We start from the raw sequence: 17,299 nt of genomic DNA on the forward strand, positions 1-17,299 counted from the left end.
AAAAATATAATAAAACCGAAAATAAACAAAGCACTAAACTAGAACTTTGCCCGTTGATTCCCCGAAAACGGCCCCATTTTGATGTAGAGGCCATGCTCTAATCAAAAACAAGTATTTATAATCACTTAAATACCTATAACTGGTACGGGTAAGTAAGGTTGTCTCCACCGGGAATAAGTGGAAAGTTCAAGTTTGACTCATGACTTATTAAATATTAATCTAAGCAGATAGTCGATGTCAAGCAGTTTAGAAAGATGTATTAGAAACACACGATTACTTTTAACTTTTGTAAACAATTATGAAAAAGGTGTTTCACTTCAGGTTCAGGTAATGCGATAACAAACTAATCACGGATTCAATTAATTGATTGCGCAGTAATTACTAGACCTAATAGTTTGGTTGTGATGACAAGCGAAACCCTATTTGAATTGTTGACACAACTGAACACGATCTGCCAAATTACCAGCTTTATATTACGAAAACAAATTGATATGCAATGACTAACGGTTTTGGATCAATGACACAAGAACCTAATCCTAAATGTTGATAAACACAACCAGACAAGTGATGCAGTATTTGATAATCAAAAACATAAACTGTTTAAACAATCAAACGATAAAGTAGAACAAGATCAAATAACAAACTCCATCAAGTTCTTAATCATTGAAACACAAAGAATCCGATCATGGTCAGTTTACACAAAACCCTGTCCTAAAGGGAACACAAATGTTTTTAGCCTAACATCAGCATAACGATTAGCTCGCTTATCTGAAGAAAGGATGGAAGTATGCGATGATTGGGTAAACTAAGGGCTCCAAGATGACGTAAAATCACCCCTAGGTTCTTCTATAGCTCCTGGAACAAGTGATAGGTCGAATAGGGGCTGAAAAACTTATTATATATCGGTTAGGGTTTTTTTTTCGTTTTTAAGCCCCTTCGCGTAGCGCAAAGGATGTTTTGACCCCCAGTTCGCGTCGCAAGAAGTTAAATAGCCTAATATTCAGATTTTTCTCATTGAGAAACCCTAAATTCATATATTATGGGTCACGTAACTCATTTTCTAAGTCGAGATATGCTCATTTTACTAAAAGACAGTTTCCTGTTAGCCCGTCTTGATCAAGTTTTTGCTTTGGCTTCGGATTTCTCATCCCAAACCTTCCCGAATCCTTCTTAACCATCCATATATGTTTCCATATACTTCTGTCTTCTCGAGGCTTGTTTAATCTTCATCTGGATGGCTCTGAGTTAGCTCGTATAAGCTCTGAACACTTGTGATCATAGTAGAACTCAAAGTAATTGTGCTCACTATATATAAACAATTAAAATACTTGAAATAACACATTATACACATGATTTATACCCGACCATCAGGGTTTCAAGATCCAATAGCATTTTGCCGCATGTATGAGTCAGAAAAGGTTCACACGAAAGTAGTCGGACACATTCAAGTTGATAAGAAAACCATCTGGATCAAAATAATCTAGCGAGATGGGTTTCAATATAATATTATTATATTTAATTTTGCTCATATTTAGTTTTTCTTATATAGCATTTCAAATATAAAGTGTAACGTCCAACTTTTGTTAAGCATTTAATAACAGAAAGTTTTGTTAATAGTTGTTTGTCGTTAAATTAATTGTGTGTTACGTATTTGAGAGTTGGAAGTGGGAGTGAGTGGTGGGACCCATGAAACCCCTATATATATAGACCAACCACTTCTTTTCTTTCTTCCCTTTCCTCTCAAAACACACAAACACCCACACACTCAAGAAACACACACCCACTCTCTCTCAAGACCCGAATCCATTCTGAGATTAAATTAAGGAAGAGTTGGTGATTCAAGTGCCTTCAACTGACAAGAATCACGTCCAGATCCTCAAGTTGTCAAGATCTGAACTCGAACCCGAAGCAAAAAGGTAGGTTTCGGTTTAAATGGTTAAGTTTTATGGTTAGAATCGTCATGCAAATAATGATAGATCAGGTTGTAAAATGTAAGAAAGATATAAACTTGGTAAGTTATAACCTCTTAGGTGCACTTTGTGATAAAAAGGTGGTGTTTTGATTTTGAGAGATAGGTTCAGAATCAGGTGCATGGGGTCAGAATGTGTCGAAAGTTGGGAAGAAGTAAAAATCAAGTCCTGAGGAAGAGCCACGAAGTAAAATGGCTTTAAAATGGAAAAAAGCGAAGAAAGGAAGGCATTTCTCTTCACTCAGCCATGAGAAGCGAAAAAGTCATTTCACTTCGCTCAGCCATGAGAAGCGAAACAGGCATTTCGCTTCGCTTAGCCATGCGAAGCGAAACAGTTTCATGCGAAGCAAAACAGTTTCACGCGAAGGGAAATTCCATGCATGCGAAGCGAAATTCTTCCATGCGAAATTTCATAAAATTCATTTTCTGATGCATTTTTGTTAAATGACTATTAATGAAAATAAAATTTTTCCAGCTCAACCCCAGCCAAGGGCGCTGCCCCTTGGACCTTGCTAGGGGCTGCCACCCCTAGACCCCGCTACCAGGGGCGCTGCCCCCAGAACCCCGTTAGTTGAGGGTGTCATTGACTTAGATGTAAGAAGTAGTAGTAATGGATATTTGACACTCGTAATGCGTTATACAGTTAGCCGTGCACAGCTAAAGAAGGGCATTACTATTAACGGCGAGAGAAACCGACTTCAGGTAAGTTTCTAGCCCCTTTATCCGTTATGTTTTGGGGCTGTGTGCATACTCCTTTGTGATAGTTGTTAATACACTTAACTTAAGTGGTAAGTGTATGATATGTGTATGTTATATGTATGACTAAGTATTGAATGTTATTATGGAATGTTTATACGAATGAATATGTACATATATGTATATACATGACCAGAAGATATGTAAAGTATGCATGAATGAAAATGAATGTATGATCGAGCGACGTGACAGTTATGGTTATTGGAGACAAAGGGACCAGACCCTAATAATATCTAAGACAAAAGGGACCAGACCCTGATAATATATGAGACAGAAGGGACCAGACCCTGATAATATCTTAGACAGAAGGGACCAGACCCTTATAATATCTGAGACAGAAGGGACCAGACCCTAATAATATCTGTGATGGTAGAGATAGAATAGCCTATGGTAAATTACAAGGCCTTATGAAAGAAAGTATGTAAGCGCATGTGCATGTATATAAAGTTTGTATGAAAGGAGTAAGAGTAAATAAGGTATGAATACGTATCTTCGGATGCGTATGAGTAAGGATATGAATGTATTGTATGTTAAATGATTAATTAGAACTCACTCAGCGTAGCTGACTTTTAGTATGCACGCCGGCAAATAGGTTGAGGCAGCTGGCTTAAGGAGGGACACAGGGCATGGACTGAAGAGACTGGCATCCATGATGAAGTGTTATGACTGTTTTAATTATTTATTTATGAAAAGACAATTTGTATGTTAAGACAAGAATGAATGTTTTGTAACGTGATGTTTGAAGTTTTTAATTATTCCGTGAAGTTTTTAATTTACTCTGATTTTAGAACTGTGTTTATGAGTAAACCCAACACCAAAGTAGGGTTACCGGGAACGGAGCCTTATATAAAGTTTTATAAAATTTCGAATATATACTGTTGAGACGAGCTTATTTTTATCTAGGTACCGATATAAATTTTACTTAAAACCGACTCGGGTCAAATTTATGTCGAAACGTTCAATAAAATTTGACCCGACTCGATTTTGAATAAAATTTATATCGGCACGTAGATAAAACTAAGCTCGTCTTAATGGTATATTCAAAATTTTGTAAAACTTTATATTTTAAAAGTTATAAAAGAAAAAAATATGCATGAGTAAAATTAATAATAATAATTAAATATTAAGAAAAAACAAATTTTCAAAGTTTTCAAATTTCAAGAAAGAAATATAGATTTCATAAAGATGGATTTTTTTCAAAAGTCATCAGATCCGGCACTTTTGATTAGAAAGTTGTTTGATCCGACAGATTTGATTTAAAAGTTGTCTAAAGACTGATTTGGTTCAAAACTCGTTGGCCAAGACTGATTTGGTTCAAAAGTTGTCTCCCCAAACAATTTTGAATAAGTAATTATAAAATTAAAAAAAATAACTATTTTGAAAAAATCTCCCCTTAAATAGATTATTTTTAGAATTTTCTCTTACGGTAAACTAGTGAATCATTTTCTCCCAAATAAGCGATGTCCGTATAGAGGATATGTTTGCTATGTCAACGCCCTTATCTTTAAACAACGTCAGGCGGGTGTCCCAACTGATGTTAGATTCAATTTTGTTGTGAATCATCAGTCAACCCATTCCTAGTTTTAAACATTTTATACCGTCCATCCAAAAATAGGTGTAATAGTGTGTACGGCGCGTATGAGTGCATGTCTAGCATATTAATTCCAATCATTATTGATATGATTTGGTTGGTATGAAGTTGACGGTTTCATTATGTATGTACACGAATTTTGTCTATGAAAAGAAATCCAAAAAATCTCAAAAATGTAATTTTAATAAAACGTTAATCATGCCTAACTTAAAAAAATATGTATGACTAATAATTAAATCTTACATCTTATAATAGAGATGCATTCTATAAAGGGAAATAGTGAAGCGTTGCAGCGAAGACACTTAGGGGATTCAGTTCGTATGAGTTCTGTTCGTACGATACAGGCATTTGCAATAACAAAACTAAAACTTTACACACAAATTTGGAAAAACAAGATTCCACACCTAAACAGCAAAAGAAATAATAAAAAATAAACATTGAAATAGACAGGATAACATAGCAAAAAAGCAGTAGAACAAATCAAATATAGACGGAGACAAGTGAGTGTATTTTTATAGTATGCACTAACTTGTATTTGTGGTATTTTTTTTAAAAGGCACCTTTTTTGCAGTTCAATTCTTCTACAATATGTTATAACAATCTACAATAACAAAGGATGTTTCTTTTTTATTTTAATGTTGATAATTTATTTAGACAGGAAAAAGAAAGATTATGATTAAATAGCTAAATAATATTTTAAGTACACTTAATTTTACCAGTTTGTCACATATTGGGTCCCTATCCTTTTCATTTTCAGTAATAAAAGTTCAATAATTTCGGTTTCTATCAATTGGACCACATACAATCGAACTTTGTAATGTGAACATTAACACAACTTTGTAATGTGAATCAACATGAACATAGTATTCACAAGTGACACCAACAACCGTTAAGTCAGATATACTTAGTTAAGCCCACTTTATTATCAGAACAGAGAAACTTCTGATCAAGAACCCTACACTAAAATTAACCAAAACAACGTCAGATGGGAGTCGGACAAAAATTAACCAACACGACAACAAACCGTAACCAAATTCAAGTGAAACAATCATGAAACTGGAATTAAATTAATCACCCGGACCGACTCAATCTCACCAGTTTAAATTAATCACCCTTACCCACATATTGTTTCCAAGTAAACATGCATGTTCTTAGTTGAAGGTGGCAGAAGACAACAAAATTTCGCATCTGCTTCTGTGTATCTTCCACCTATGCAAGATAAATAAAATTTGTAAAACAAGTAAATAAGTTGAATAAGACATAAATGTAAATAATATGCCCTCTTACCTTGACAATATTTCATAAGTAATCCCCCACCTTCACACAATCTACTTATTCAACAAAACTAAAACTGAGTTAAATAACCAAAATAACTCCTAGTTGACAATTATATAAAACAAACTTTGCAATGTGCAATAAATTCTTACAGCTTTTTCATATGGATCATGTTTCTCTGAAAATAGGGAGGCTAGATCATTTCATTCCTGCAAATATTAAGATTAGTACCGTGCTAGAATTAATTTAGAACATCACCCTCGAGCATATTCCCAATTGCGAAAGTCAATACCTACATCAAGAACCTAAAGACGCATACTGGGAATACTTGTCACCCTCGAGCAACCTTGATAATTTCGATAAGTTATAAACATGTTGGCTTTTATAAAATTATTCATATGAAACATCAAAGGAACAAATTCATTTCACGTGATTTAACAATATTTACGTGAATGTTTGATAATGTGTTCATTTATGAAATTAACGAACAAACACAGATGAACACAAACTAATTCATTTCCTTAATTAATGAACGAATACGAACAAGAATATCCATTTACGTGTTCGTGAACCGCTTATTTGTCCGATAAATGTGTGACGAACGAACAGAAAAAAGGTCTTTGCTTCGGTTCGATTCAATTCATTTACAGCCCTTGAACAGTGACGGAACTCAGTTATTATTATTATCATTATTATTATTATTATTATTATTATTATTATTATTATTCTTAATTCTAGTATTTATAAGAAAACCCAAAAGCAAATAGTTGAAACACGACTACATAGACTGTAACACTAACTCTAAACCAAACGTACAGACATAATGCATAAAAAAAACTTTAAATGCATGAATTTTAAACATCAAACCTGATAGTGATAGATATGTTTAAAAATTTGCATTTAAACCTAGCTGTGCACAAAAATATAAACAGGAGTGTGCTATGAAGGTCAACAGTGGATAGAAATAAGCAAGCTTTTATTCTTATGATGATTAGTTTGAGATGAACTACCATTAACCTTAAAATAATGCCAAGTACAAACATCATTTATCTTTTCATCTCTGCACTTAAAGCATGTCAATAATTATATTAGGAAAACTATCAAACTCACCAATCTACTCCTAAAAGTAAATAGAAAAGGTTATTTTTGGAGCTGCAAGGTTTTCCAAAGTTGCTTAAATGCACAAAGAAATTAGAGTATTCTAACAAAATAAATCAATTTTCACATGCTATCTAATCCACATGTTTGGGTATTTTGTTCCGGACGTACATATATAAACATATAGAACAATGCCTTAGCAGGCAGTCGTGTGCGTTGATGTGAGTTGCATCCATTTTTCTGCAGGCATAAGTAAAATCACTTGGTAAGACATGAATTGGATACAGAACAAAATGAACTAAAGAAATACCAAAAGAAACAAAGGTGTTCAATATAACATAAGAGGTGTAATATTTGTTGTTTTGTTTTTCAAATTTTCGATCATAGTTCTTTTGAACCTTCAAGCAAAGCAACCTGTAAAATCAAATAAAGTTCAATTTTCACTTTTGGGCCCAATCAAGACAAGTTACAAGGCGCACAATATCAATTTATCACTGCTTCGACTCTCAAACTTGCAAAACCAGTTAACTTCTAAGACTGATAAAGTTGGCAATACATTGTCATAATGAGCACAGTAACTCTTTTAAGTCTTATCATTTCTAGAAGGAAGTTAGCTTCTATTTTAAATATGTTTCATACAGCTCGTTTACAACAATGGATACATATGTAATATAATGTGCATATGAATCAGGGGACGAAATTATCTTGAAAAGTTACCCCTGACACGCATAGTAAAAGCTATGGAAAGTTATTTGCATCTTGCTATATCTTGCAAGACATTAACACCAGGAATCATAGTTGGCCGCACGAAAGTCAACAACGATCAAAGCGGTAATCTGAGGCATATGCGATAATGATAAATTAGAAAATGTTGATAGAGTTTGTGGTATAAACGTTGTTAAACTGATTACGAGTCAAGAAGATACTAATAAATTTTGTAAAGGCTTATTATTTCGTTTGTCATTTATCTTTTGAATATATTTTCATATTATACTGGCACGTGACATTGCAGTTAATCAATGTTTAAATTTGCATAAACTTATCCACCCAAAGCTTGGGTTGGGAAATAACGAACAGACATGTAAGGCCCTGAATCCCGGGAATCCTACAGTTGGTATTCATACAAAATACTTACAAAAATACATAAACTCAAAAGCAGTTCATTCCATTAAAATAACCAAATCACAGTATAAATCAGCGGAAAATCAAAATATTTAAAATAAGTTCCCAAGACCCGGGAATTATGCCCAGAATCAAATTTCAACGTATTTAACAAAACTATGAAATAAAAATGTTCGTTATTAAAACTTCCGACTAAGTACGCCTTCCACCGTCCAAGTAGCTTCGTGCACGTCCAAGCGGTAATGCAGACTCCTTCTCACCTGAAACTCACACTAACATGCACACAAAGTCAGCTTGAGCTGAGTGAATTCAAGTTTTAATAATTGACATCTAAAATAATATAGTCATAATCATACCAAGAGTTTTAAAATAAAACGGGATACAACAGTTAGGCCATCATCAATAATAAGTAATCACACTTATATATGTATATAAACATCCATATAATTATATCCCTATAGATATCATCCAAGTATTAACATCAGGGTCGAGCACTCGTACAACCCAAACACGTAATATCCAAGTAATAACATCAGGGTCGAGCAAACGTACAACCCAAACACGTATCATCCGATGATGATCATGCCACACGAGCCTCCCCCCTCACGGGCTTTCTAGGGCCCGCCACAGGATTTAAGAACCCGAGTAGTATAGTTTGGCCCGGCCAAGATCACCGTCCATCTGTATGCAAACACAAAGTAGGCATACGCAAACATCCTTAGTCGATAACGACTAATCAACATCGCCAATTATTGGCCATACAATAATACATGTATAATCATACATACAATCATACATAAGTATCATCCCAAGGCATATTCTATTCAAATAAGCCTATATTCATGAGCTTAAGCCATAAGTAATATATATAACTTTAAGGAATATATGACCCTAAACGAGTCTCAAATATCCTAAGGCATAGAATATACTTCACATATATTTTCATGAGCCCACAACACCAGTAAGTCCATGTAGTATCATCCAATTAGTTTAAACAAGTAAAATCGAGTAAAGTTGTAATATGGTGTGTATACTAGCCCAAAACGTAAAAAGATTTAAAAGGGCATCATGAACTCACCTGACACAAGACACGAATTCACCATGAGCTAGAGAACCCCTAAGTATCCCCACAACTCAAAAGCCTGTCGGTTTACATACAAACATTACTAACGACACCGAAATGACTCGTTTATCTTACGAGACGTTCTAGCATGGTCGAGTTACCTAAAGCCTCGACCTCATCAAACTCATTCATAACAGCCCCCGGGGCCTTAAGTTTACCAACACGACCCTTAGATACTCCCGGGAATAAAGAATTCCCAAATTACCCCCGGAAGCACTAGGTGATACTAACACGCGTGTTTAAGAGTTGTTTAGGAGATTAACATCCAACTTAGCCCCGTGTGGACCCATTATGATAAATTCACGGCCAACGAGTCCACACGACGCTACACGAGTCGAATGGATCGGTAATTCGCAAGTACAACGCACTAACTATTCAATAAACGCGAATACGCGTTATACCGACCCATTTGAGTAACCGACAACCAATTCAACCCCATTACTTATAAAAACAACTTTCCAACAGCCCGTACATCAAACCGAGGTCACCCGAACTGAATTGGTCGTTAATTACCTCAACCCTCGCGTTAAACGCAACAATCTACCATTCTAGCCAACCTAAAACTATCCTTCAAACTACAACTAGTTGACCAACCAAACGAACACCAATGTGCATAATTTTAAAGTATGTAATACTAGGCATACCTAGGAATGTGTTGGTGCAAAAACTCACTTCAAACAGCCCCGACAAGAACACAATTGAACATCCACCGGTTAAGCCTAAAACGAACTTATCGATCAATAACAAGTAAAACGTGCAGATTTTAGCATGCGGAGATCCATTTAATTACATAGGATAACCTTTGAAATAAATTATTAAATTTTTACCAGGCTTTAAAAAATGTCTTAGGTTTATAAAAATATTTTTATTATATTTTTCTAGTGGAAAAAAAAATTATAAAAATTCCTCCAACACAGAAAAGTATGTGCAGCTATTTCAGTTCGCAACAAAATGGTTTTATTTTTATAAAAATCATTACCCAGCCAAATTAAATGATTCCAATTGGGTTTGGTTCCTAACTCAAAATATTAACTTCCAGAAGTGGAACCAACCAATTTGGACTTGTCGAAAAAGAGTTATGATGTCGGGAAGACAGACCAGAATCCGTTATCCCGCATCAATTTTGATACTCGATCTTATAAAAGCATAAAAAGTATTCAAATCTCGTCCAAAAATTATATATTATACCTTTCTGGAAACTAGACTCAAAGTAGAACATCATAGAAACAAGAAACGACCAAAAACGTTATATTTTCATCGAGTTACTGACCGAACAATAAACTAGTACGAATCTATCAGAAATTGCTATAACCAAAACACAACCCTAACGTTCAATAAAGGGTTTAATGGTGAAAAAGACATTCAATCGAACAATACCAACCTTGAATTGGAGTTTTGGCTCACAAGAATGGCTGGAAAAAGAAAAAGTGGTGGCTTGGTGGTCCTCTCTTCCTGCCGATCGCAACCAGGAACAAGGGTAGGGGTTTTTACACTCTAGTCCTCGAACTTGTAATTGAGATGTCTTGTGTCCAAAGTTGAACAACGAGACTTACAAGAATGACCATAAGGTCCTTTAGGATGTCAGAACGAGTCTCGGTTAAAATACAAGTTTAGTTATGCATAAACCCTTATAACGAAAATTTACGGACGTTACAAGACAATAAAAATAGTAAATTACAAACCGAAACCTACCACAACGTTTAGAGCAACATGTATGAGAAAGAAAGGCGTTTCCTCGTGCCCTTTCCATCTCCCCCTGTCATTGACATCACCTACCTTGGTTCACTTTGTGGTCTATTTTTCGCCATGGCTGATGTTGTTGCAGACATGTAGCTTGGCTTTCCCTCCCTTCGAGGGCTGTTGTTTGACTGCACTTTGACTAACCTTGAGATGGATAACGACTGCTGTAGTGGAGATGAAAATGGACCTGTGTTTGGTCTTTGTTGTTGCTGTGATCTCTCATAGCTTGGTCTTGGAGACAAGGAACAACGTTGGCAGGTGACAAGGCCAGGTTCAAGTCTTCCTGCTCGTGTTCATTTTGATCAGTAGAAAATTGATACTCAAGTTCGGATCGATAAAAAGCTCAAAAAGAGGCAAGTTTTTTCGAGATCGAGCCAAGACTCAAATAAATCTCGTTTAGTTATTGGGCCCGAGCTCGAGCCTTATGTAATTTTAAGTTCTCATTTTTGTACTTATGGGTACTTATTTCGCACTCCACAGCTGAGCTCGAGCCAAGCATAGGCACATTTATGGTTTTCTCAAAATATATTAATATATATAAAATACTTAAAAACATATATAAATTGTTCAATATATAATAAACGGGCGACACAAAAAATAAACAACTGAACATCAAGATTTTGGTGAAACAACCCGATTTTGATTTGGGTTTTTTTTTTTGTTTTTGGTTTTTGGTTTCATTTCGGTTCGCCTTTTTTTTTGGTCAGGTTTCAGTGTATTTGGTTTTTATTTTCGATTAGGATTTTGGAAATTTGTTACCCGTTTATTCGGTAATTGTTTTGGGGATCAGAAGAATTAATAAATATAAGGAATGAATGAATGGTAGGTACAATGGGGGGCGAATCCTGGTGGTGGAAGGTTATTGTGGCCTCTCACCAAGGTTTGTAGCTTCACAACCCCTTTAAGTGCCTCCAGAGCTCTTCTTGCCTACATCCGTTATGTTGTTAGTACGTGCTAGCTTTATACATTTATATTAGCAAGCTAGTGAGTAAAGAAAACCACTTACGAGGTATCCTCTGAATAACGTCTGAATAATAAGGGCAGCTTTGTGTTTCTCAAAGGAATTTGAATATGAATATGCTGGTGAAGCTACTATTTTGGTGGTAGATTCATCATGATGCAGATGCAGTATGGTGGTTGTTTGCTCTACACACATTTTTTCTTGAGAATCCATCTTCTCTTGCTATATTCTTCTTCTTCCGCACAATCACCTCATGATGATGATGTTGGTGTGTAGAGTAAACACCAACCCGATTAAAGTGAACTTGTGTGTAGAGCAAACACAGGGAGACAATTGGATTCAACAAAATTAACAAAAAACATTATCTTATAAGCTACCCAAACAAACAAGTTTCAACTAAATCAACCAAAAACAAGATTCAACAAAAGGAATAAACACATGCCTGGGAAAATTGAAACCCAAGCAAACTGTATTCAATACATACATTGAGAAATTGAAGAAGCTGAAACCCAAATTCAACACATACCTGGGAAAATTGAAGAGAATTAAAACTGAAAACCATATTAAACACATACTTGGAAAAATTGAAAAAAATTGAAGAGAATTGATCCAGAATGAAGCGATAGTGTTGATGAATTTGGTGCCTTAATCGAGTAGCAATTGGGATATATAAATGGACTCTTGAAACCAATCATTCAATTGGCGGTTGAAGCGCACATTCAAGTTTGAAACCGTTCAATTAATTGCCGGAATTTATTGCACTGGGGACGGAAAACAAACTGACACCGGCGGTGTATCAATAGCGGAGAAAGTTACCGTACAGTTAACAACCATTTAATTTACCGCGTCTAAAGGTAGAATGTTAAAGGACGCCTATATGTTTTATGATATAATATAGATAAACTGGAAAACAACCAAAATGATTTTTTCTTTCAACTGCATTCCTTGATTGCTTGATCAACCTTAAACTAAAAATACCTAAAATTGCTACCTTTTAAATTGTCGGATCCAATTATTATAGCTGGCATCCGACCGCTCTATTTGGCATCCTTCTGTTTTGTAACCAACCACATCCGGACACGTATACACTTAAATGATCGGGTAAGGCCAGACCTTTTTATTAAAAGCAACTTCAGTTTAGTTATGGGGCCGACTATTTATTAAATATTAGGTCTGTTGGGTCGTATTTTGTGGTTTATGCTTGTAGTTTTGGATTTGGTTATGTTGGGTTGGGCTTTTGTATGTAAACCGAGATCTGTTGATCTCGGCGGACTTTAGTTCTGGTTGGGCCTAGTACGGTAGAGTATATATAGAACATATGTTAACGGTTTTAGGGTTGTTCATTCATTATCATTCAACCGTGTAAGTTAAGGGCTTAAGAACCCGACGTATAATATACATGTGTTTTGAAGCTTCTTTGTGTGTTTTTCTTGTGTTCTTGATTGCTTTATTGAATCGGCTTGGTGATTAGTTTCCGCCTAATCATCGAGTATATTGATATCACATTGAAAGATCCGTCACGAGACTTACAATTGGTATCAGAGCCTATAGACCTATACTAAGCTCGGTTATTTGTGATATCAAGGATTCTATCGTCGACTTACGGGGTATCGTTTGGTCGAAGGTTTCTGGAGCTTGAAGAAGATTGTTCTTCGTGTTCTTCGGCTGGTGAAGGGTTTAGTTTGGAATAGATTTTGGTATATCTTACATTCAATTTGAATCCCATCTTTCTCGGGATTTATTTAAATATTCAAGATTTACCATATCTTTAACTATTCATAGTTCTCGGGTTGATTTTGAAGTTCTTGGGAAAATCTCAAGGTTCACGGTCAACATTCAAGGTTTTCGGGAGTATTTACAAGTTTTCTGGTTAAATTCGTCGTTCTCGGGTCAAATTCGTCGTTCTCCGGAAACTCGGTGGGTGCTATCAGATTCTGTTGACAGTTTTCAGTTAACTTTCTGAGTTCTCGGAAGAATTTTGCTGTTTTCAGTCATCTTATCAAGTTTTCGGTTGTGAATATTACGGATCAATCAGATGTTATTACGTCTTCAATTGCCACTCTTCATCAAGAACTTTACTCCATCATGGGGACCACCACTCGTGTACCACGATAATTGAAATCTAAAGGGTTTGCTGAATTGAAATTTAGACTTCAGAAGTACGTAAAAGCACAAGATGCAAAACTGTGGAGAAGCATAGTTAGAGGTCCTCAGGTTATTACCAAACCAGTTGAGTCGTATACAGATGCTTATTTTGACATTGTGGAGCAAAATGAGAAGGCTCTAGCTACATTGACCATGACACTTTCACCTGAAATTGCCTTGGGATTTAGAGAATTGAACTCTGCCAAATCACTCTGGGAGGCCCTCATTGAAGTTTTTGAGGAAAATGAAGACATGAGGAGAAGTAGGCAAGATCTCCTAAGACAACAATTCAATATGTTCAACCATATATTGGGAGACTCACTTGAGAAACAGCTTCACCGGTTCATCTCGTTGATCACTGAGATTAGATCTGCAAATATAAACCTCACATCTGCTGAGATCAACAAAAAGCTGGTTAACTCACTGCCTCAGAGCTGGGATTTGAATGTGGCTGTCATTAAGACCAAGGATCTGTCTAGATTAACACTTTCGAAGGTGATGGCAATTATTAAGGCCTGTGACATGGACGACAAGCAGTGTGCCATCAATCATGCTAGCACCTACAACACTGCTGGTTATGGCTACCAGCCAATAATGCTTTAGTTTCACAACAAAGCTTCTCTTTGTTCAGGAGTCAGCCAGCCCAACCTCAGCAACCTCAGCATAACTTCTCTATGTTCAGGTCATCACAAGGTCAAATGACTCCTCAACCTACTCCAGCTACAAACGTCTTCTTTCCACAATCAACTCTTGTACTAAAATCACAAGTTCCCGTAATCACCTCCAGCCAGTCTCACACTCAAATTCCTAGTATCTCCAAAGAGACTCAAGAGAACATCGCCCTAATGGCAGGTTTTATGAATTGCTATAATGCCTTTCTTGCTGGAGACCAAGTGCAACCAGTTATAGCTGCTGAATTGGATCAGATACACCTGATGACGTGGAGGAGATGGATATTTCATGGAAAATCGCCATGGCTGTTTTCAGGGCCAAGAAATTCACCAAGCAGGAACAATTGGAATGTGCCTGCAAATCAGAAAGTGGGTTTCAACAAAATTTCCTTAAGGTGCTATAATTGTCATGAGCCAGGTCATTTTGCTCGTTTCCAGGCTAATCCTAAACTCTCTCATCTAATTGCTGTTAAACGAATTTTTTGATATCTGAAGGGGCAACCGAAGCTTGGTCTTTGGTATCCCAAGAATTCAAAATTTGATCTTTATGCTTTTTCTTACAGCAATTATGGAGGTGATGGATGATATTGACAGGAAATCGACGTCTGCTGGGTGTCAATTTTTGGGAGATCGGCTCATTTTGTGGCAATGCAAGAAACAACAAACGGTGTCCACAAGCACTACTGAGGTTGAATATGTTGCTGCTTCTACTTGATGTTCTCAAGTCATATTGATGCAACATCAATTGCTGGACTACGGTTTGGAATTTCTTGACACTCCTATTTTTTGTGATAATGATGCTGCGATTGCCATTGTGAAAAACCCGGTCCAACATTCTAAAACAAAGCACATCGATATCAAAATTCATTTTATTTGTGACTGTTACGACCGGAAGTTAATTCATCTTGAACAAGTCCACACTGATAATAATGTGGCGGACCTATTTACAAAACCAGTTGGGACAGCCATATTGATGCAACATCAATTGCTGGACTACGGTTTGGAATTTCTTGACACTCCTATGTTTTGTGATAATGATGCTGCGATTGCCATTGTGAAAAACCCGGTCCAACATTCTAAAACGAAGCACATCGATATCAAAATTCATTTTATTCATGACTGTTACGACCGGAAATTAATTCATCTTGAACAGGTCCACACTGATAATAATGTGGCGGACCTATTTACAAAACCGGTTGGGACAACCAGATTCGAAGTGCTTGTAGGGTTTCTTAAGATGTTACGTTTTAAAGAGTGAATACTTCTGAGGTTAACTTTTTACATAAATATTTTCGTATTTCTTTAATTAATGTACAAATTTAGGGCGAGAAAAAGAAAAAGAAAAAAAGAGTGTGTGCGCGCTATTAATATAAAAAAACATGCTTTGTTCTGTTGCTTAAAATCATGCCAGTTACTCAAGTTCAATGGACATATTTCATATGTTTGGTCCCATCATCAATTTTTGACTCACGGGATAGCCATTAACCTTAGGACTGAAAGCAACTGGGGCGACTAAAGTTACAAAAAAAAATTATTTGATTTAACTATCGGTTTAAGTTCTTTCACTGAAAATTATGTCGGCTGCCTGAGTTTGAGGGACACATATTATTATGTGTTTGGTCCTATCGTCTTCCTTTAGACACATAGGATAGCCATTCACCTGAAAACTGAAGGTAACTGGGGTGATTGAATTTAAAATCGTCTTCGAGGTTATCATCTGGGAAGTGATAATATTATTCAGCAAAAGCTTATTAGAAGCTTAAAATATTTTCAAACGAAAAATTGATCCAACCTTTGAGAGATGATAGATAAATTAATTTTGTGTGTCTAACATGTGAAGTTATTAAGCTAAAAAGGCTTTTGATAAGTCATTGATGTGTATGGTAGCTTTCTATGATAAGTAAAAGTTTGAAGTGATATAAACTAAATCTGCTAACCTTTTGTGGAGAGTCATTTGAAGATGTGTGCATGTCTCTAGATACATATCTCCGAATGATAAGCAGAAAAGTAATTACCCAGTCATACACGAGCCCGTTAGTGTCTTGATCGCCATATATATATATATATATATATATATATGTATCATTCAATTTTTCTAAAAAAAGGCTTAAAGGGGCTCTAGGGAACTACAGGGGTGGGGCATACAAGTAAGTCCTAAACACCCTGAATGTAAGGCTTGTAAGTCCGGATAGCATGTAAGTCCAACGTTCAACCTTAAAGTCAAAAAGAAAAATTTATTTTGTATATAGAAAATTCTTTGATCAAGTACTAGGGGGTTGGAGTCAAATTGGGATGATCTGGAGAAAGCCAAATACGCTTTGAGAAGAGATAGGGGGCAACATAGGTCCATGAGTGATATCCATATTAGCTTTATACCTAATTGAATCTAATCATATCACTGGCGCAATGAAAATCATACTAAGTTTATAATTACCTGCTATCAACATTTTCACTATGTCAAAATAATGCTGAAAATGGATCATTGTGAAAGTATCTTAATCAATATGCTCTCATGTTCGGATCTTTTCTTAAAAGGGTGCTAGTTTTCAAACAGCTTAAATTTGATCCCAATATATGTTGATTTTTCTAAAGACTGGATAGGTAAATTATTTTTGTTTTAGTTTAGTGTTTATTCTATTTTATTTTATTATTAATTTTATTTTATTTACCTCATATTTATTCGTGTCGAAACAGATGTCTTTAAGAAATCAATTTTTTAATCCGGATTGTTTCTCAAAATGAGTGGGCTAGTCTTTTAGCTCAACTGATGTCTTGGTCCTCGGCCTGGTTAGATTAGCCCAGGAGGTTCTCTCTAGGCCCAACGAATTTTCTTGTTCTCGGCCAAATC

At 35.8% G+C, this 17,299-nt stretch overlaps 1 protein-coding gene across 1 annotated transcript; it reads left to right on the plus strand.

The window, feature by feature from the left end:
• Positions 1 to 10,855: 10,855 nt before the first annotated feature.
• On the plus strand, positions 10,856 to 14,383 carry LOC143568503 (uncharacterized). Its single transcript, XM_077054654.1, has 2 exons — positions 10,856 to 10,932; positions 13,786 to 14,383. Exons 1-2 carry the CDS (start codon positions 10,856 to 10,858, stop codon positions 14,381 to 14,383), a joined length of 675 nt encoding a protein of 224 aa, XP_076910769.1.
• Positions 14,384 to 17,299: the final 2,916 nt, after the last annotated feature.

The sequence above is a fragment of the Bidens hawaiensis genome, unplaced genomic scaffold, assembly GCF_021521415.1.
Source record: "Bidens hawaiensis isolate Kalapana, Puna unplaced genomic scaffold, B.hawaiensis_p1.1 tig00024000_1, whole genome shotgun sequence".
Classification (NCBI taxonomy): Eukaryota; Viridiplantae; Streptophyta; class Magnoliopsida; order Asterales; family Asteraceae; genus Bidens; species Bidens hawaiensis.